The sequence below is a fragment of the Scyliorhinus canicula genome, chromosome 14, assembly GCF_902713615.1.
Source record: "Scyliorhinus canicula chromosome 14, sScyCan1.1, whole genome shotgun sequence".
In the NCBI taxonomy this organism is placed as follows: domain Eukaryota; kingdom Metazoa; phylum Chordata; class Chondrichthyes; order Carcharhiniformes; family Scyliorhinidae; genus Scyliorhinus; species Scyliorhinus canicula.
The window spans coordinates 156,010,067-156,033,282 of record NC_052159.1 but is presented as its reverse complement, the minus strand read 5'-3'; the positions used below and the strand labels follow the sequence as shown (position 1 = coordinate 156,033,282).

The 23,216-nt window shown below is 44.4% G+C and overlaps 1 protein-coding gene across 5 annotated transcripts in view; it reads right to left on the bottom strand.

Moving 5' to 3' along the window:
• The window catches only part of pcca (propionyl-CoA carboxylase subunit alpha), a 399,162-nt gene that overhangs the window by 179,690 nt on the left and 196,256 nt on the right, over positions 1-23,216 (bottom strand). For all 5 annotated transcript variants that reach the window (XM_038817962.1, XM_038817964.1, XM_038817963.1 and 2 more), the window contains 2 exons: positions 14,362-14,472; positions 10,198-10,303 (listed from right to left, as the gene is read on the bottom strand). In XM_038817962.1, coding sequence (XP_038673890.1) covers positions 10,198-10,303; positions 14,362-14,472 — 217 coding nt within the window. The remainder of the gene's footprint in view (positions 1-10,197; positions 10,304-14,361; positions 14,473-23,216) is intronic.

Sequence of the window (23,216 nt, the reverse complement as noted above, 5' to 3'; positions counted from 1 at the left end):
TTTCAACAAAGTCTCGAGACGAAAGTGGACCCCTGGCGTTAGGTCAGAAAGGGTCGCCCGCAACACAAGAGAGATTAGGCAGTTTAGGAATGAAATAAAATGAGGAGCCTGACATGTCGCTAAAAGCAGGAAATGAAGTCTTGATTACACAGAGCAAACCCGGTTCTGCTGTTTCCCTGGCGACTGGCAATAAAGTGATTACGGACTGAATGGCTGCGTGATATGAAATTAAAATGTTTCTTATCGAACAATCCAAAATGAATAGGAACGGGTTAGAGGACATAGGGGAGAAATCAATTTGGCGATGCAAGTGGTGAATGGAAATAGAGTATGAATAGGTATTGCCAGTGGGGCATAACAGCTGCCAAATGTCCTGGAGTCCAAGAAAAAATTACAATAATAGTGATGCAGTGCGGAGGAGCTTTCAAAATCATTCCAGAGTTCACGAGAAAAGTAGTCTCAGGTAGATTCCGAATTACAATTCAGTTTGGCATTTGTATTACAGCTGGGCACCGAATCGTACAGCACAGGAGTAGGCCATTCAGCCCATGGTGCCTGTGGCAGCTCTCTGAATGGGCTACTCGATTAGTCCCACACCCCAATTTCCTCTTGAAACTCACGACTGAATGTGTTCCCAGGGCAGTTACAGGAAGCGCATTCCAGGTCACAGAAACTCACGGCGTAAAACAATTTCTTTGCGTAACACTCTCTGGTTCTTCTACCATTACCGCAAATCAGTGTCCTTGAATTGTCGACCCTCCTGTCAGTGGAAAGAGTCTCTCGATCAAAACCCTTCATTTAAAAAAAATAAATTTAGAGTAGCCAATTTTTTTTCTTCTCCCAATTAAGGGGCAATTTAGCGTGGCCAATTCACCTACCCTGCGCATCTTTGAGTTGTGGGGGTGAAACCCATGCGGACATGGGGAGAATGTGCAAACTGCACACGGACAGTGACCCAGGGCCGGGATTCGAACCCGGGTCCTCAGCGCCTCAGTCCCAGTGCTAACCACTGCGCCACATGCCGCCCTGATCAAAACCCTTCAATGGCTTTAAAGGCCTCGCCTAAGTCTTCCTCTGGTAAACAAGGACAGGAAGACATGGTAGCACAGCACGATGGGCCGAATATCTTCTGTCAGTGCCAACATTTTTCCATGTTTCTAAAAACTACCTGAAGAGCACGGAGACAGCATGAAACCCCATTACTGCTCCCCACCTGGCTGGGCTGTTGGGTGGACAGGAAGGAGCGGGGATTGGCTGGGGACACCTGGGAAATGCTCCTGTTAACAGTGGGTAGATTCTCAAAGAAACTCGGGTGGAGTTCACGGAGGTATCCACACATCAAAATTCGGTAGAAAAAGGAACAGGCAGGGCGGCAAGGAGGCGCAGTGGTTAGCGCTGCTGCCTCAAGGCGCCGAGGACCTGCGTTCGATCCTGGCCCCATGTGGAGTTTGCATATTATCCCTGTGTCTGCGTGGGTCTCATCCCCGCAACTCAAAGATGTGTAGGGTAGGTGAATTGGCCACGCCAAATTGCCCCTTAATTGGAAAAACAATGAATTGGGTACTTTAAATTTAAAAAAAAGAACAGGAGCAGAGGACTGGGAAACCATGAATGTAACTTCTCGCTTACTAAAGGGAAACAGAACTAATCCAGAGAATTGATAAGCGGATAGCTTAATGTCAGTGATAGGAAAGACACTAGACTCTTTGCTAATATATTGTGCAACAAAATATCTGGAGGTGGGGAGATAAAGAGAAATGACTGAAAACACTCAGCAGGTCAGGCAGCATCTCTGGAGAGAGTAATAGAGTTAACAGGTCGCTGACTCTTTCTAGCTCTAATACAAGATCAGAAATGCAACAGGTTTTAAGCAAGTACAGAAGCAGGGGGGCAACAAAAGGGGAGGTCTGTGATAACGAAGAACAAGAGTGCAACGTGGGGAGTTTCCTCTGCTGTGTTTTTTGCTTCCCTAATGAGCTTTTTCCTTTGATTGCTTATATTATGCTTTGACAAATATTCTCATTTAAGGTTCGGTTATAAACCAAAGGAAACAAGTACAATGCAATGTTTGCTTTTATCAGCAAATGTGCGCAATGGAGTTTCTTACAAAAAAAACTATAAATGCTGAGAAACCCGAGGTTGCTACATCACATCCTGGTGAGGTTTACAACTCCGACCTTACCCATTGAAATAAATCTCACCTCACTCTGATCCGTTGTTTCAATTTTCAAACATATGTTCTAAAGGCATGTGCTGTTTCGACATTGTGACAGAGTGCCAACAACTTTGATTTAAATAGCACCTTAAATGCAGTAATAGCCAACTCTTCACACTCTCGCTATGTTGGATCTCTGCATGATGCATTGACAAACATGGAACTACATCTGAAAAAAACAAATCACTTTGCCTGACACTATCCTGCTGCAGATGAATGTGAGATTTACTATCAAAGTGAAGCAGTGCTTCAATATAGTCTAATTGTCTCAATGTACCATTAAGTCACACAAAAACAACAGCTCGCATTCATTTGGCAGCTTTAACATGTAAAAAGATCCCAAGACTTTTCACAGATGTGTGATCAGATATTGAACCACGCCAAGAGATAGAAGGGCAGGTGACTAGATGTTTGGTCAAACAGGTACGTTTTGTGGTGCGCCTTAAACAAGGGGAGAGCCGGAGACAACACAAAGTGTCTGTAAACACATGAGGGCTATAACCAACCCTTTACAGGAACATTCATGTTTGAGAAAAGGCCACACAAAGTACACTCAGATTGTGTGATAAAGGCAGAGTTCCAACCCAATCAGTCATCATTTTAAATCCCCGTTAAAGGGAGCATTAGAACCTCAGAAATGGGAGCAAGATGTCGACCCATCTCCTTGTGTTTATCATTTTGCTTTCCTTTTAAAGAGAAGGATAATATACAATTGAGTAAAGCATCATTTGCAAAGCAGAGAAAGTGCAAGCCACAGAGGGAAAGGAAATATGAGAAATGGCAATTTGCACAAAGATGGAGGCAGAAAGTTCTACAAAAGGCAAAGAGCGAAATATGCCATACATAGAGGGGCAGAGGGGAAGCAAAATGGAATTAATGGTAACAGACAGGGAATTAATGGTAACACACAAGCAAAGCTGCAACAGGAAAGAGAATTTGTACTCTTCAGGAACTAATAAAAAAATCAAATTATAATTGTAAACATTGGTCTGAATTCTACAGGCAATGACGAAGCGATGCTGCTAATCTCGAACAAAACTGCCCACAAAGATCGAGCGATCTATATGCTATGGATATTCCCTCTCCCAAATTTGGTGCCAAGTCAAGATGATCTCGAGGTATGTATCAGGTGGGGCATGCAGCCAATCGCATTGAAGTATTCGCATAGGCCACAAACCAGAAAATGAAATGCATCCATCACCATTTACTTTCAATTAACATTTTACAGGGAGCAAAACAAATTATCGGAACATGCACATGGGATAAAGGCAGAAGTTGAAATATCAGAAACAAATTTATTTAAAAACCAATAAAATGTGACGTTTTTAAAACCATCATTTGACACACCACAAATATGTACTTAGTTTTCAAGGCCAATGAGGTTGTTCAGTAGATATTATAGGCTTGGAATGGTCTTTTGGAACCCAGTTACATCTCATTCTGCACCATCCAACTTTTTCAAGAGTTTTTACAGTGAGGCTAATGGTGTGAAAAGGGCAATTTCTCATCAGTTCAGTGATTTCTAATTAATTGCCGTGAGAAACTTCAACACCTCCTGCTGAATGTAATAATAACCCCATCTGGCAGCACTGTGGCGCAGTGGTTAGCCCTGCTGCCTCACGGCGCCGAGGTCCCAGGTTCGATCCCGGCTCTGGGTCACTGTCCGTGTGGAGTTTGCACATTCTCCCCGTGTTTGCGTGGGTTTCGCCCCCACAACCCAACGATGTGCAGGGTAGGTGGATTAGCCACGCTAAATTGCCCCTTAATTGGAAACAAAAATGAATTGGGTACTCTAAATTTATAAAAAATATATTATAATAACCCCATCCGGGGAGAAGTCACCAGAGGAGATTGTCTCCCTGAAAGTCAAGAAAGCCTTCGATCGAGTAGAATGGAGGTACCTCATGGAGGTACTTGAACGGTTTGGGCATGGAGACGGGTTCACCGTGTGGGTGAAGCTCCTGTACAGTGTTCCTCTGGTGAGCGTACAGGCAAACGCCACCAGCTCCAAATACTTTTGGCTGCATAGGGAAACGAGGCAGGGATGCTCGGTATCCCCGTTCGTACTGGCAACTGAACCGCTGGCCATCGACCTTAGATTGGCAGAGTGATGAACGGGCATTCAGAGAAGGGGTAGAGAGCACAGGCTCTCACTCTATGCGGATGACCTGCTCCTCTACGTGTCGAACCCTCCAGCCAGTATGGGGAAGATAACTGGACTCCTTAGGGAGTTCGGTTCCTTCTCGGTTACAAACTCAATCTGGGAGGAGAAGAGTCCCTAAATACGCAACAGCATCTTACACATGGCAGTCCTGGCCCTACCGAATCTCCAATTCTATCACTGGGCGGCAAACGCGGAGAGGGTGAGGGGGTGGCTAAGGGAACCGGAGGCTGACTGGGTCCGAATGGAGGAGGCCTCCTGCATGGGGATGTCTCCCTGAGCGCTGGCCATATCACCACTCCCGGCCACCCCACACACATACTCCAGGAGCCCGGTGATAGTGGTGACACTAAGGGTATGGAACCAGTTCAGACGCCATTTCAAACTTGCCGAGATGTCCATAGTGGCCCCCATCTACAACAATTACAGGTTCACAACGGCGAGGATAGACGCCACATTTGGGACATGGAGGGAGGGCAGACGTACACTGAGAGCGGAGGATATGTACGTGGCCAATAGACTGGCGACCCTGGGGGAACTCTCAGAGAGGCTGTAACTCCCGAAATGGGATGAGATCAGATACCTGCAGATGCGTGACTTCCTCCACAAGGAGACAAAATCGCTCCCCTAGAGACCCGGACACACAATGGTAGGGCTGGACTGGTTAGGGGATGGCAAATGTGGAAACATCTGCGTGCAACTCATAGAAACGAACAGGACCCCATTGGATGAGACCAGTCTGAAATGGAGGGAGGAGCTGGGCATGGACTCGAGATCGAGGCACTTCACAGGATCAACTCCACCTCCTCCTGCGCTGGACTAAGCCTGATGCAGCTCAAGGTGCACAGAGCCCACCTTACTAGGACACACAGGAGCGGGATCTTCCCAGGGGTGGAGGATAAGTGCGAGCGCTTTCAGGGGGGCCCGGCCAACCACACGCGCATGTTCTGGTCCTGCCCCAGAGTCAGGGAGTTCTGGACGGCCTTTTGTCCATGTGGAGTTTGCACATTCTCCCCGTGTTAGCGTGGGTTTCACCCCCACAACCCAAAGATATGCAGGGTAGGTGGATTGGCCACATTAAATTGCCCTTTAATTGGAAAAAATGAATTGGGTACTCTAAATTTATTTAAAAAAACAAAACCAATTCCAGTGCAAATTGTAAGCAGTGATAATGTGAGTGGAAACTGGAAAAAGGGGACAACCCACAAAGAAATGCCGATGAATTGCTACAGGCAATTGATTTTAAAAGCATAGACATGACACTAGTGAACCCATGAGGTATTTCTGAGACAGCAACACCTGGAGAGTTACTCTTGTTTCCCTTACGAATTCACCAGCGGCAGCAATATAGCAAACTAATCACCATTCATCCACCCATATGGTCAAGTTATTAAATGTGAATATTGATCGCATAAAACAACAAACTCTCCGGGGTAAAGTAGGTTTATCAGAAATGTATCGTGGCAACCTCGATAAAATAATGATCGGGTTTCAAGGAAAGCAAGACTTTACAAATGCTCTGTGTGCTGCTTTTGTATCTTGCAGCCATATGTAGACCAGGTTTGGTTTCTCTGGCCAAAGTTTCCACCCTCCTGCCTGCATTATAGAATTACACACACAAGTGGCCCATGTTCGTTTGTGAGTCTTTTAAAAAAAATGAATTTAGAGTACCCAATTCATTTTTTCCAATTAAGGGGCAATTTAGCGTGGCCAATCCACCTACCCTGCACATCTTTGGGTTGTGGGGGTGAAACCCACATAAACACGGGGAGAATGTGCAAACTCCACATGGACAGTGACCCAGAGCCGGGATCGAACCTGAGACCTCGGCGCCGTGAGGCAGCAGGGCTAACCCACTGTGCCACCATGCTGCCCTCGTTTGTGAGTCTTGAGTGAGTGTCAGCAGATCATTCAACCTCAGAGAGCACTGCCCCAGAGAACAAACACAGCACTTCCCTGGTCGTCAACAATCGCAGAAAGCCTAGCCAATTTTCTCACTCCCGACCCAACCTATTTGCCTTTAGAGAACGCCTTCCACAGAGTAAAAATGTCCCAAGGTATCTCACAACTCTGACGAAGAGTCAAGCGGACTCAAAACATCAACCTGTTTCTCTCTCCACAGACGCTGCCAGACCTGCTGAACTTTTTCTGTATTTTCCACTTTTATTTCAGATTCCCAGCATCCGCCGTGTTTTATTTTATCTCACAGGTGTGTTATCTGTCAAAAGTTGATACCCAGACATACACAAGACGTACGACAGGTGAGCAAAAGCTTGGTCAAAAAGGAAGATTTTCAGAAGCATCTTTGGTGGGAGGTGTGAAGACAGAGAGGAATTCCAGAGTCCAGGGGTTCGGCAGAGGAGTGCAGAACCGCCAATGGTGGTCCCAATAAAAATTGGAAATGTGCAGCAGGACAGAACTGGGAGAGCACAGAGATCTTGGGAGGTTCGTGGGGCTGGAGGAGATTACAGAGGCAGGATTGGGCAATGGCCACGAGGTTTGAACACAAGAACGGAGTTTTTACAACGTGAGGCAATGGCGCACTGTGAACCAATGTGGGTCGGCGAGCACAGGGAGAGAAGAATGAGCGGGACTTGGCGCAAGTCCCACTAGGTACAGAGGCCATTTGCACAGCCCATAGAGTTGACCTGCGGAGGTGAGCTAGGTCTGTGATCAAACCTGAACCGTTTCTGGTCTACATTTTTAAACTATTCTCTGGACAAACTCGTTGAGCCATTGACGGTGCCCCATACAATTAATTACAAATCATATCGATCCTTGCTGCAGAATCCTGAATGATGGAACAAAAAATGTTAAATGCACCTTGCTTGAAGGAAAGTGGACCTCTAAGTGCTTTGCACGCTGTGGAACAGTTCCATATGCACCATGTTATTCTAGTAATTGCGGCCTGGTAAACATCATCATATTTTTCAATATTGCACACAAGCACAGTTCCGTCAACATTGCTTCATTTGCTCTCTTCAATTTCAGAATTGCAGGGTAAGGTATTTCTGTCTGTTTAGAATTCTGCAAAGAGTGAGACCGTTTTCTATTGTTCTGAATGCCATACTTTGTGACTGGGTTGGAATAACGTCCATGATTTCTACCCCATCAGCCCCCCGAACATTCTCGCCGTTGCTTTTTCTGAGAGAATTTCAATCTTTTTTCAGTGAAACGAGCCTTTGACAATGAAACTCTCAGTTCGCGGTCGGATGGAAAATCAAACAAAGAAAAGTGGCTTTAAGTCTAACAATGAAGCAATTGTCAATCATCCAGAACCATTTCCTGAAGGCGACATGTGTTTATTACTTCTGTAGTTATGGTCAAGAATTACGCGCTGCTTAACAAATTCAGTCTAATGAAAATTTGTGTGTTGCAAAAACCCGAACATTTGTGGGCTGATTCCCACCTGGGATTTGTATACTAAAGACAGACCATGCACGATTCTTCACGGAGCATGTTAAAGTGAGGGCTTTTCTTCCTGTTGGAGAGAGGATTGATAACAATCCCATATTCTTGCACAGAGCGGAAAGTGATCACATCCAATGGTTGCCTTAAAAAAAACAACTTCCTGAAAGTTTCACTTTCCATTCATCAACTTCACCGTGTAGTCCTGATTAATAAAAATAAAAGCTTATGATCATTCATATCCAAATGCATTCATTTTCATGCGATCTTTGTAGTTATTTCAGGCATGGATCAGTGTAACTTAATTATAAACCTGGAAAATATAACTGCATTAATACTTTATAAATTTGTGTTTTTTTATTTACATAAACGCAAGAGAATGCAATTAAATTTTTCTATACTAATAAATACTGGTCTAATGTACAACTTGGAGCTGACAATAGACTGATATTTACTACACACACGGGTTACAGTGCTGTGTGACTTCAAAGAGTTTTACTCAATGTTTTGGTAACCATACATTTTGTTCACCAACTGGAGGTCAGGAATGACCATTTTTGTTTATATACCAATCCTTACCATGCTTTAACTGAAAAAACTTGACTGTTGCACTCGATTAAAGTTTCACACTAGTAATTCCAAGTTTCCAGCATACATATGGTGTGTGAGCTATATACAACAACGCCGTGCCAATAATGGTGCTATACCAACGATAAGGCTACAATATTTTAAACAAAATTCCCTGGCTTGCGGGATCATACCTCTCAACGGGAGAATCATTTTTTTTCTTATTTCCTTGAAAAATCTTCGACACTGCTGATGTTGAAAGACATGCTGTGGATGCGGAGATTGTACCTTCTGGTTCCAAGATCACTTGTAAGCTGATCACTTGTGGCAGAATCCAAACTAGGGGCCATGAATATCCAGATTGCCACTAATGGGGTGGGAGATAATTTCCCCCAGAGGTGAGCTTGAAGACAGCGGGCACTTAATTAGGCGAGAGAATGCCACGCGAGGGTCTCGCCACTTCTATCCTCCACCCAATTCAGCCCGTTACTGGGAGACTCGTGGACCACCTCCCCGCCTGGATGCCAATCGAGACCCGTAAGTGGCAACTTAATCGGGCCTCATCCTGCTGTCGACGGTATTCAACCAGTGCTGTGAGGGGGAAGTGGGGGACATCAGCACACAGGAAGTCTGAAAAGCAAACCTGACGTTGTCCCCGGTGTGAGAAATGGGGGGGGGGGGGGGGGGGGGGGGGGGGGGAAAGGGGGGAATAGGTGGTGCGTGCGCGCTTCGTTCAAAGGTACCAGGTGCCCGATCCAGGGTGTACTTAATCCCAGCGAAACCCGACTCGAGCCGCCTCATTCGATGACATCCCACAAAAGAGGCAACTTGATGCTCCCACTGGTTCTCCAGCGGGCGGGTAAGATCACCGTCACAAACATCAAATTCTGCCCATAAATCCAATCAGGAATTCAAGAGAAACGTCTTTACCCAGAGAGTGGTGTGAATGTGGATCTTGCTCCCTCAGGGAGTGGCTGAGACGCATAGTGTAGGTACATTTTTAAAAGTAAGGTGAGTAATCACCAGGCAGAAAAGAAGAGAAGGATATGTTGCTGGGTGAGATCAAGGGTCAGGATGTGACCTGTGTGGAGTATAAACGTCAGCATGAACAAGCTGGGCCAAATGGCCTGTTTCTGTGTTGTAACAACTTGATAACCAATATGCCAGCCATATAACCATTCCACAGCACTCATTATACCCTTGAACTACATTTATTTTCAAGTCAGGAAATACGAGTTGGCATATTGGGAAACTTTGAAAATCAATCTTACAGGAAACAGTTCAAGGGTGTATTGAATCATCAACAGCTAACCACCACTGCATTTATTCCATGTGAGGAAGCTATTATACACAGGCAGCAGACATTTGAATAAATTAGTTATTTATCATAAGTAAAGCAGACTCAAAAATACTCAGCCATCAGTGCGATATTCTACTTAAAAGCAAGTGCGAACGTGATAATCTACCCTCATCTACCTCAATTTACATAGAATCGCTTCAAATTTCAAGCACAGAAATGTGTCATTCAGTGAATCATGTCGATACTTACCCTCAGCACGATCCCCCATAATTCATCTCGCCCTATCACCAAATCTTTCTATTTCTTTCTCCTTCACAATTCAGGCACCAGAGTTAATAAGTGAAAAATGGCTTAATTTTGGAGATTATTACAGTCCTGAAGAGATACATTATGCCCATTTGCTAAAATTATTCCCCACTCCAATGTGTAACGAAGAATGGAATTGAATCTCTCCTCCATTGGAATTGCTCCTGAACTTCATTCTGGCTGTTTGAGTGCAGAAGCATGTTCATAATGCACAACCCATGCTCACCAAAGATTCCTCACCTTATAGATTTTTCAAGAAATCTCTGGGCCTTCACTAGTGAAGCGACGTAAATGGATCCAGCAGTGGCCAACAGCTCCTTGTGCTCTGCATCTGACAGTATATGTCCTGTTGGGCAAGGGTTTTACATAAAATTACAAGAATGCGCAGCCAGAAAATGGCCATTTGATCTGACTGATGCCAGCATTCCACACTAGTCTCCTCCCACCCTGCCATCGAACCCTATCTGCATAAACCTTCTCCCTCATGTGTTCATACCGCAGACCGCCACAACCCGTCAACAGCAGACGCCGTCTCCCTGGCCCTACACTCATCCCTGGAGCATCTCGACAGTGAGGGCTCCTACATCAGACTCCTATTCATTGACTACAGCTCTGCCTTCAACACCATAACCCTAGCCAAGCTCAGATCAAAGGACCAAAACCGAGGACTTGGCTGCTCCCCCTGCAACTGGATCCTCGACTTTCTGACCCATAGACCACAATCAATAAGAATAAACAACAACATCTCCTCCACAATAGTCTTCAATACCGGGGCCCCACAAGGCTGCGTACTTACCCCCCACAGTACTCCCTACACACACACAACTGCATGGCTAAATTTGGATCCAACTCCATTTACATGTTTGCTGACAACACGACTGTAGTGGGTCCGATCTCAAAATACAATGAGTCCCAATGCAGGAGGGAGATAGAGAACCTAGTGGAATGGTGCAGCGACAACCATCTCTCTTGCAACATCAGCAAAACTAGGGAACTAGTCATTGACTTCAGGAAGCGAAGTATCATACATATCCCTGTCTGCATCAATGGTGTCGAAGTACAGATAGTTGACAACTTCAAATTCACATCACCAACAATCTGTCCTGGTCCATTCACATCGACGCTATGACCAAGAAAGCACAACAGCGCCTATACTTCCTAAGGAAACTAAGGAAATTCGGCATATCCATATTGACTCTTACCAACTTTTACAGGTGCACCATAGAAAGCATCCTATCTGGCTGCATCACAGCTTGGTATGACAACTTCACAGCCCAATGAAGCGAAGGCTACAACATCTGCCTCCACACCCATTTCTGACCCTGGCTGGTCCGACACCCCGAATATGGCCTCCCGAGGGTCCGGGTCCAGTTTCACGTGCACCACTTTAGACATTACCCTAAAAATCTCCTGCCAGTATTCCTCTAGCTTTGGACAGGACTAAAACATATGAATGTGATTAGCGGGGCCCCACCGCAACGTTCACACACATCATCTCCTCCAAAGAGTCGGCTCATCCTTGCCCTTGAGGTGTGCTCTGTACACCACCTACAGCTGTATCAGCCCCAACCTCGCGCACGAGGTGGAGGCATTCACTGTCCAGAGCACCTCACACCACAATCCCTCCTCCATATCCTCTCCCAACTCTTCCTCCCACTTTTCTTTGATCCCTTCCAGTGGTGCCTTCTCCTTTTCTAAAATAGCTCCGTGCACTGCCGACACTACCCCCTTCTCCAGTCCCCCTGTCGTCAGCACCTCCTCCAGCAATGTTGAGGCCAGCTCCACCGGGAAGCTCTGTATCTCCTTTCTGGCAAAATCTTGAACCTGCATGTATCTAAACATTTCCCCCTGCTCCAGCCCATACTTCGCTTCCAGCTCCTTGAATCCTGCAAACCGACCCCTAAGAAACAAATCTTTTAGTGTCTTAATCCCCTTCTCCTCCCATTTCCGAAAATTTCCATCCCACTTCCCTGGCTCAAATCTGTGGTTCCCCCGAATCGGCATTTTACATTGTGTATTTGTGTTTGTCCTATGTTTTTTCCACGTATGGAACAATCTGTCTGGACTGTACGCAGAACAATACTTTTCACTGTACCTCGGTACACGCGACAATAAATTAAATCAAATCAAATCAAATCATCTAGCTTCCCACCAATCAAGTTAATTAACCGTTTTGTGTCTCCAATTAAATGCAATGTTGGGAAAACCATATCTTCAGAAACTGGAGTTTTCTTTTAAAATTTGGAAGGATATTGTATTATTTGGGCATTTGGATTTTTTGTTTTTACAAAAAGGCCAAAAGTTCACCTTTGGCCTGGGAGTAAGAATACCTTTTCAAAGCAATCACCTGACCAGCACTGCACATGAGAGGGGAGAGCTGTTTGTTTTGAACTGCAATAAATTTAAATTATGGGGGGTAAACTGGCAACGGTTAGTAACTTACTGGAAGTCACATGACAGAGACAAGCATTACATTTTGGAGCAGGCGGTTTTGAAATCATTGTGTTTTGGGGGAAATAAGCGGAGAAGGAAGGCTGGCTGAACTCACTCTTTCCCTTCCTTGCCTGATATTGTCCATGGGGTTAGCATCCTATAGACAGAAAATCCCTCACTTGTAACTTGTCTGAATTTATTTCTCCACACTGAGGTTCCATTGATGAGAATCTCAGACATCTACTGAGTAGTCACATGAGCGAACTCTAGATCAACAACATCAAACCCTGCGAACTTTATCCTTTTCTTATGAACTATTTTCTAGCCGTTTCTGCAGAAGCTTCATGTGTGTGTGCAGCGTGTGCGCGCTGCCGTGCGTGCTAGGAAGGTTTTATGAAGAGATAGTTTTAGTGTTGAGAGTTGCTACAGGTTACAACAGGACATTGACAGGATGCAGAGCTGGGCTGAGAAGTGGTAGATGGAGTTCAACCTTGATAAATGTGAAGTGATTCATTTTGGAAGGTCGAATTTGAATGCTGAATACAGGGTTAAAGGCAGGATTCTTGGAAGTGTGGAGGAACAGAGGGATCTTGGGGTCCACGTACATAGATCCCTCAAAGTTGCCACCCAGGGGCAGCACGGTGGCGCAGTGGGTTAGCCCTGTAGCCTCACGGCGCCGAGGTCCCAGGTTCGATCCCGGCTCTGGGTCACTGTCCGTGTGGAGTTTGCACATTCTCCCCGTGTTTGCGTGGGTTTCACCCCACAACCCAAAGATGTGCAGGCTAGGTGGATTGGCCACGCTAAATTGCCCCTCAATTGGAAAAAAATTAATTGGGTACACTAAATTTATTTAAAAAAAGTTGCCACCCAGGTTGAAAGGGTTGTTAAGAAGGCGTATGGTGTGTTGGCTTTCATTAGCAGGAGCATTGAGATTAAGAGCCGCGAGGCTTTGCTGGAGCTTTATAAAACTCTAGTTAGACCATACTTGGAATATTGTGTTCAGTTCTGGTCGCCTCATTATTGGAAGGATGTGGATGCTTTGGAGAGGGCACAGAGATTTACCAGGATGCTGCCTGGAATGGAGGGCATCTCTTATGAAGAAAGGTTGAGGGAGCTAGGGCTTTTCTCACTGAAGCGAAGAAGGAAGAGAGGTGACTTGATAGAGGTGTACAAGGTGATGAGAGGCACGGATAGACTGGATAGCCAGAGACTTTTCCCCAGGGCGGAAATGGCTGTCACGAGGGGACATAATTTTAAGGTGACTGGAGGAAGGTATAGGGGAGATGTCAGAGGTAGGTTCTTTACAGAGAGTGGTGGGTGTGTGGAATGCACTGCCAGCAGAGGTGGTGGAGTCTGAGTCATTAGGGACATTTGAGCGACTCTTAGACAGGCACATGGACAGCAGTAAACTAAAGGGGTGTAGGTTAGGTTGATCTTAGATTAGGATAAGCTGAGGTCCCAGGTTCGATCCCGGCTCTGGGTCACTGTCTGTGTGGAGTTTGCATGTTCTCCCCGTGTCTGCGTGGGTTTCGCCCCCACAACCCAAAAATGTGCAGAGTAGGTGGATTGGCCACGCTAAATTGCCCCTTAATAGAAAAAATAATTGGGTAATCTAAATTAAAAAAAAAAAAATTAGGATAAATGGTCAGCACAACATCGTGGGCTGAAGGGCCTGTACTGTTCTACGTTCTATAGTTATGCTTCCAGATTACAATCATGGGTTAACGATTTCTTACAATTTGTTGAAAAGAATATTTGCTTTATAATAAATCAATTGTTCTGGGATTATTGAAATTAGCCTGGTTAAAGTCTCTTTTACTTTGGGTACCTGTAGTAAAGCAAACATGATCAACTAAAGTTAATTTTATGAATAATGTGTCAACAGAATCAAGAGATCAATAGCAACCAATAGCATACATAGTTAGTCCAAGAAACAACTGCCTTTGGTTTACGAAGTTCACAGACACAAACCTTTGAAGCCATCTGGATAGACCTCGGGAAGGAAATTAGTGGTGATGTCTCCTTTCACAAAGCGCGGGTGGATGATAACTTCCCGAAGAAGTGGAATGTTGTGAGTCACTCCTACAAATTGGAAAGCAACATGTTAAAAAGAATGACGGTACAATTGGTAACACCTGAAATTACCATACTGTCCCTTGCAGTCAAGGAATCTATCCAATACCTAGATCACGGGAAGCACATGTTCCTTTAACATAGCAGACTCCGATTACTTTGCTGGGCAAAGTCTGCCAACAGTTTTGAAAGTCTTGATGAAGTATATCTCTTGTTTCATAGAACAGAAAGGAACACTAATTCATCCGAAATGTAGTCCTGTTTTAAATAAGATATCAAACCGAGGCAAACAGATGTAAGACGTCCAATGGTATTATTTCAAAGAGAGCGTGGGGGGGGGGGGGGTATTCTCCTTGGTCTCCTGGGCAATATCTATCTCTCCACCAAAACTGTTATTAAAAATAGGTTACCCGGTTATTATTATGTTTCTTTTTTTTTATAAATTTAGATTACCCAAATATTTTTTTTTCCAATTAAGGGGCAATTTAGCGTGGCCAATCCACCTACTCTGCACATTTTTTTTTGGGTTGTGGGGGCGAAACCCACGCAGACACAGGGAGAATATGCAAACTCCACACAGACAGTGACCCAGAGCCGGGATCGAACCTGGGACCTCAGCGCCGTGAGGCGGTTGTGCTAACCACTAGGCCACCGTGCTGCCCTATTATTATGTTTCTGTTTGTGGAAGCTTGCTGCACACAAATTGGCCGCTGCGTTTCCGACATCACAACATTGACAGAACTTCCAAAAAGTACTTTATATTGGTTGTAAAGGGTTCAGGACATGAGTACATAAGAAACAGGAGCCAGAGTAGGTTGTACATCCCCTCGAACTCATCCAACTTTCAATAAGACGACACTGATTCAAAGATCAGCCATGAATGTTTCAATCGCAGCAAAAAATCTCGGCTACATTCACAATAAAATAAACCAAAGCTGGCTCTTTGAACCGAAATGAATAAATCATCTTCACCACATTAATCAATAAGCAGATTCAGGCCTGTAATTTTATAGCGTTACTTGAAAGGAGTCCTCAATAATTTGATCAAAGGATTCAGTCCTGAAGTCGGCCGCCTACTATAAATAATACCTAGGAGGGCAGAAATATGTAAATCAAGAAGTATAGACAACATAGAGCTAAATTTCAGCTCGAGCCTGGCTTTTAGGAAGCTTGGTAAAGGGAAAAAAATGGGTTTCATGTTTCAGCTCTGCTAGATTTGGGGGGAAAAAAAACATAGACAAGCCAAGTTGTCTTCACTTCATCTAAGAGCATGTCACAAGTGTTGAATGTGAGGTTCATATTTGACCTCCTCCAAAGTTCACAAGGTCTACATCTGTGTGTGAAAAACTGCCAGGCTGAAGAATGATGACCCACAAGCTGCCTTCTCCTGGCTACCTGCTGCTACCAAAACACCGGCAAGACATTAGCCACACACTAACAGGATCAAACAGAGGCCAACAGTTATGCTCATTTTCAATCGTCTAGTACAGCAGCTAAAAGCAAAACAAAAAAAACTTTTTTTTTTGCATTTAGCCAAAACGTCGTGCAGAATTCTTAGTTTTAACTGGTGTTAAAATCCCGCAGGATTTCATTCAACATGGCCTCTTTTGGCACATCAATTCTATGCCAGGCTCCCGAGACATTCACCTTCAAATGGGGCCACTTAAGTAATCTCTGCACTCAGAACGATACTTCCTCCAGGTCAGGGATGCAAAGTGGCACAATTAGGTCTTACCCACAATGAACCAATACCAAAATTTATGTTGGTCTCCATATGTGGTTGGGATCACTTAGAGGTTGCACAATTATACTTGCGTCTGCAGCTACAACATAATAAAGGGGACTTATCTTGACACAGTAGAGTTAGTGAAACCAATGCAATTATTATAGCAAGTGCCTGCAAAGGATCCTGACACATCAGCAGAACGCTATTGTGACAAGACTTCCACGAGTCAACCATTTTCTCAAACAAAGTTGAACAGAACAATGCACCAACCATCAAAAGGCTTGTTTTCTGCACCTACAGAACCACAGACTTCCTACAGTACAGGAGGACACTATTTGGCCCATCGATTCTTTACCGACTCTCCGAAAGAGCACATGCATTTTACAAATTAGCACTTTGGCAAGCGCCAGTTGAATTCTTTCCAGTGCGACAACAGATTTTACAGTTTTGAAATAAACAAAAATAAATTGAATACTTCTACACTCAGAGGATGGAATCCCCTTTCACAAATGGAAATTGCTGCGAGGTCAATTGTTTAAATCTGGGATAAAAATCTGAGATATTGTTAACCAAAGGTATTCAAGGAATATGGGCGCATGTGGAACTATGTCATAGATCAGCCATTGATCTAATTAAAGAGGGGGCAAATTAGACTCAAGGGGCATTGTGGGCCCCCTCATGTTCCTATGTTCCAATGTTGCTAGGATTTTATTTGGAGCTAAAGCCTAAAATATCCTTTGAATGAACCAGAAAACTAAAGCAACTGGCTATAAAGTTGTATTTTTAAAAATTTCTGATCTTTCACATCTCTCTCAAGACCGCAAGGCATGGAGGAATGAGGAGAGGACGAGCCCTCAGGCAAATAACCACAGAGTCATCAAAAGCACAGCTCTCCCGCAGCCGGTACTCTGGTATTTTTTTCTTTTCTTAGCCTTCCCTGCTACATATTTGAATGTTTACCAAATCATACTGCTCATGCCGGGTTGTGTTACCAATAATTATTTTTAAAACGTATCCGTGACCATTGAAATGCAGAAAATATCTGATGAAGGTTCTCTTTAGTTGTTTTAATCCTGTTGTGCTGGAATGGAGTTCTGAGCTTCATCCTGGATACGAAACAGCAGGCTAATCAAATCACTCTGGATGCTCACCATCGAATAGCATTAATATTAAAAGAGATCGAGATCACCAGAGTATTGTAATTATCTTGCGCTGGAATCAGAGTGCTATAGTCTTTGAAGATGTTCACACGGCTTCAAAACTGCCTCCCACCTTCAACAAAGTGGGCAGACGTTAACGCCCTCCCCCGTAAAGAATTTGGCGGCAGGGTGCATTTAAATGGAATTTCTGATGGGGAAAGGAGGGGGTCTTGCCCACTTCCACCCTGATTAAGTCCGTGTTGGGAAGGCCTGTGAATTGACATCCTGCCTCACCATCGATGGAGGGCACTAAGTGGCCAACATATCACCAAAACGGGAGCACAACCAGCAAATCTATACAGCTGGGGAATCACTTTGTCCTGCCCTTGTTGCTGATCCCCCTCCTGCAAGACCCCTCTCCCGCCATCATTCACCTGTGGCCAGAGATCCAGGGGCAACCCTCGGCCTCAGCTGGGAGCCGGGCCAGCAGCTGCTGCCACTGCCTCCACGGCGGTGGTGTTGCCGTTCAATAGAGCTGCGGGGCCTCTGAGGCGCTGCCAGCCCTCAGATGGCGGATGGCCGATGAGGTAGGTGGGGTCTGGAGAACAGGATTTGCTTCTGTCCTCCTCTGCCTCATCATTAAGATATTGTGACTCAGGGCAGCAGAGTGGCGCAGTGGTTAGCACTGCTGCCCCACGGCACCGAGGTTCCAGGTTCGATCCTGGCTCTGGGTCACTGTCCGTGTGGAGTTTGCACATTCTCCCCGTGTTTGCGAGGGTTTCGCCCCCAAACCCCAAAGATGTGCAGGGTAGGTGGATTGGCCACACTAAATTGCTCCTTAATTGGAAAAAATGAATTGGGTACTCTAAATTAAAAAGATATTGTGACGCAAAGCACGATGCAGCCTAATGGACAAGTTGTCGCCTTCTCAACTATCGCTAGCGGGCTCCTCATTAACGTCAATGTTGCTGCGTTACAGGTAGAGAGTTTCAGAGTGTCTTTGAAATATTTCTTTGCACTGTCCATTTGAGATTCGAGAAAACGCGAGGTGCTTTTCAGACAAACATGGTGTACAATTTTGCTGTTAATCTTGCAGGAGTTTTGCCTGAACATTTGTGAAGCTAGCTTCAAGTGTCTGTTCGACCATCCTGCTATTAAACCCGAAGGATATGGCAGAGACGCTACTGCTGGTTTTCTCTGGCGATCATTTGTGTCGCTGATACACAGTCCCGATCTCACTGCAGTCCAAGAGTGTGGTGACAACAACCATTCTGTACACTAGGGCCTTTGTTGACCAGCAGAGGTCTTTGTTTCCAGCACTCGCTGTGATAGTTTGCAGAAGGCTGAGCTGGCGCAGCTGATCCAGCGTTAGGTCCCCTCGTCAACAAAGGCCTTTTGAGGGAGGAATGGGAAATGCTGAATATATTCCAGAGTCTATGGGAGGTGGAATATTTGGCCGACCACGTGAGAGTCGATACAGTTTTGACAACATTCAAAGACAGGCCAAGTTTCCTGTGTGCAGAAGAGATTGGAACTTGCAAATCTGATGTGGAGGGGGCCACAACATTGCAGCCGTCAACCAACTGTAGATCATGTGGTTGTCAATTTCTTTTTGGCATCGATGAGACGGAGGTTAAAGAATTTTCCAACCAGACAGCATTTAATACTGACACCACAGGGCAGCTGATCTTTGATGAGGTGAGTAGTCACGGTCAGTTAGATTACAAAAAGAATGGGGGCTTGTTTGACTGATAAACCTCATAAACATGAGTCAATTGAGGTACTCCGCCCCTAGCGCGGGATCTTCTACTCCAACAGGAGCACAGGGAGGATGAGTATTTCCACCCCGTAGGTTCCATGTGGGATACCAGTCTGCATTGATGGATCGAAATGAGCTGAAAGGCTATTCTCAATCTGATTTACTTTGCGATCATTGTGCAAATGCATAAACATTTTAAAGCTGCTCTTTATACTAGATTGGCAGATCTACTTTTACAGTGATTAGTTCTCTTTCAGGTATCCGTACATGAAATGACAGTTCACATTTTATTGTTTCTTATTATAGTTTTGACTGGAAAGAACAGAAATACACTGATCACCGAGTTTAGTCGACAGAAAAGTTTGCTTTAGAACACTGATCATTAGAATGGGATTTGGATGAATAGCTGATAAATATTGGTTATGAACCTCATCCGCAAGGTAATGTTTATATTCCAGCAAACTAGGAGTCCGCAGCAGAATCAGAAAATGCTGGAAATGCTCAGCAAGTCAGGCAGCATCTGTGGAGAAAGAACCAGAGTTGACGCTGTTAACATAGAACAGTACAGCACAGAACAGGCCCTTCGGCCCTCGATGTTGTGCCGAGCAATGATCACCCTACTCAAACCCACGTATCCACCCTATACCAGTAACCCAACAACCCCCATTAACCTTATTTTTTAGGACACTAAGGGCAATTTAGCCTGGCCAATCCACCTAACCCACGCATCTTTGGACTGTAGGAGGAAACCGGAGCACCCGGAGGAAACCCACGCACACACGGGGAGGACGTGCAGGCTCCGCACAGACAGTGACCCAGCCGGAAATCAAACCTGGGACCCTGGAGCTGTGAAGCATTTATGCTAACCACCATGCTACCGTGTTAAGCTCCGATTTTAACTCTATAATAAGAACTAGGAAGCAAGCCATGCCTTCTTCGACTCCAAGTTTATATCCTTCAGTAATCATTTCTCCACAACAAAAAAGTGCCACCTGTATCCCCTTTATATATCAATGCAATCTATTAACCCATTCAAACCCCAATTCTAACTTAAGTACGAGGGAGACATTAACTCTTTCCTAACAACGGTTCAGGTTGATGACATTTTTTGAACTGGATTGGGATAGCTTCCAGCTGTCCTCTCTTTATACCCTTTTGACTGTTCTCCATTTATTTGTTTCAAGACAATTAATACCCACCACCTGTTTCTTAAACCTAGCAATGTAATTGATGAGACACTGTCATCCACCACCTTCTTAAGCAGCGGGTTCCATGTCATTACCACTCGCTTCCCCACCCACATTCCCCTGGATCTCTTGACCAAACCCTACCCTTAAATCTGTGTTCCCTAGTCCTTCTGCCATCAGCTAACGGGGACAACGTTTCCTCGTCTACCTTATCCAAACCGGTCATATTTCTCCTTATAACCTCTGTTCATATCATATTTTCCGAGGCAGTTCAAATGGAAAAAATAATCTTTCCTATTCAGCCTAGTATTTCCAGCATTTTGTGTTTCTATCAATGTTTAATTAATTATTATTTTTAAAAATTTCATATACCCAATTATTTTATTTTCCAATTAAAGGGCAATTTAGTTTTTACTATTTTAATAAAAAGATATGGTTGATATAGAGGCGAGGGTATCTGGTCTGTCCAGCACAAAGTTTAGTGCTTGTACTGTTAGATTTTTGTACAACTGTATTGTGAACTGTTTTAATAATCAGAGTATCCTACCCATCCTCCCCGTACATTGGTACTGAGGGGAGGGTACCCTGTTTCTCCAACACAAAATTAGTGTGTGTACCGTTTGGCCTTGGATATATTTTTTACTGTTTTAATAAAAAGATGTAGCCAGCCCACCTAACCAGCACATCTTTTTGTGTTGTGCGGATGAATCCCACGGAGACACGGGGAGAATGTGCAAACTCCACACGTTCAGTGACTCAGGGCCGGGATTCAAACCTGGGTCCTCAGCGCCATAGACCCAGTGCTAACCACTGCGCCACCGTGCTGCCCTGTTCCTATCAATGTGTATTTTGTTGTATTATTAGGAAGTAAATAGGGTGGTAACGTGAAACTGCAAAATGAGTATCAGTGTTCTGTCAATAGATTTGCAAAGTGTAGGAAGGAATTTACATGTATTAAAGTTTCAATACAAAAATCAATTAAAAATTGGATAAACCTGATAACTTATTTGACAACATTAAACAGTGAATGGGAAGAATGTATTTAGATGCCAATCGTCTTCCTAAATTGGTAGAAAATAGCCGCATCTGCTTTGCTAAATGCAATGTAAACCTCAATCTTAATGGTGTTTTTGTTTTAATGAATCGTACTGAATCTCTCTCTGCTACCTCGGTCTGGCTCTCTCTCTCTCAATGCTCGAGATAAGACTCCTCAATTTTAAAGCAACTAAATAGACAACACCACACACCTGGTGGCAGAAATCATTGCCGCATGATTTCCCATGACAAATATCAACAGCTATTTAATACCAATTGATTCAGCGAATGGTGAGCAATCTGGCAGATTTTCACTGGAACTCCTTTCCATCCATTCAAAATTGAGGGAAGCAATTCAAAAATCCCTCCCATTGAATCTGTCTACACCTCCCACTGCCTCAGGAAGGCAGACAACATTATCAGAGACCCCTCCCACCCAGGCATTGCCTTCTTCCAGACCCTTCCATCAGGCAGAAGGTACAGAAGTCTGAAGACCCACACATCCAGACAGGAACAGCTTCTTCCCCACAGCTACAAGTCTCCTCAATGACTCTCCCTCGGACTGATCTGCTCCCTGTAAGACACTATTCAGCCCTCTGCTGCTCTTGCTGATGTTGTATTTGCTTTCTTTGGCCCTTGTTCTATGCTGTAGCCAATTACTTATTTGTCGAAGTACTGTGTACTTTTTTGCATTCACTGTAACTATCTACTATACTTTTTGTCTACTGTGTACGTTTCCTTGGCCGCAGAAAAATACTTTTTGTTGTACTGGGTTCATGTGACAATAAAGTAAAATCAAATTAATCAAATCCCAGTCTCAGCGATGAAGTTACGTTGATATAGATGTACAAACTTCATGAAATACCCACACATACATATTGGTGGGAAAGTAAAGGTCACGGTAAACGGTCAAAATGCTGGAGCAGGTTTCACAATTTAAGTAGCCGGGAAACATCTTGTGCCATGAAGAAATCAGAGCTACAAAAGCAATGGTAAAGAATGCATCCTCCAAATGTAAAGGTTTGCTCAGCAAAGGAATGAGTGGAGATCTCAAGAATAGAATTATCAAGACTGTGATTCAGATTATTGCTGCATAGGGCTTCAATCCCGGTCCCGGGTCACTGTCTGTGTGGAGTTTGCACATTCTCCCCGTGTCTGCGTGGGTCTCACCCCCACAACCCAAAATAATGTGCAGGGTAGGTGGATTGGCCACGCTAAATTGCCCCTTAATTGGGGAAAAAAAGAATAGGGCACTTAAAATTTTTATTAAAAAAGAAAGATTGGCATTTCTGTAACACCTTTCCCAACATCAGAACAACCCAAAGTGCTTTACACTAATGCACTGCTATTGAGGTATAGTCACTGTCTTAGCACGGTAGCACAATGGTTAACACTGTTGCTTCACAGCGCCAGGGACCCGGGTTTGATTCCTGGCTTGGGTCACTGTCTGCACGGAGTCTGCACGTTCTCCCCGTGTCTGCGTGGGTTTCCTCCGGGTGCTCCGGTTTCCTCCCACAAATCCCCAAAGATGTGCTTGTTAGGTGAATTGGACATTCTGAATTCTCCCTCTGTGTACCTGAACAGGCGCTGGAGTGTGGCGAATGGGGGCTTTTCACAGTAACTGCACTGCAGTGTAAGCCTACTTGTGACAGTAATAAAGATTATTATGAAGGAAATCTGGTGCAAACAATGTATTGAACATCAGACAACACCTATACACTTCTCCAAATACCAGGTCAATACCAATTTGTCGAGCAATTTAAAAGAAAAAATCCAAGTTATCTACTGAAAAACCACTGCAGCAGTAAAACTTAACTCAGTTGGTTTTGTGCTAGTATATCGAAAAGCTAAGACATGAATATATCAGCTTGGAAAGAAAAACATTATTGTTCCTTTTTGAAAGAGGA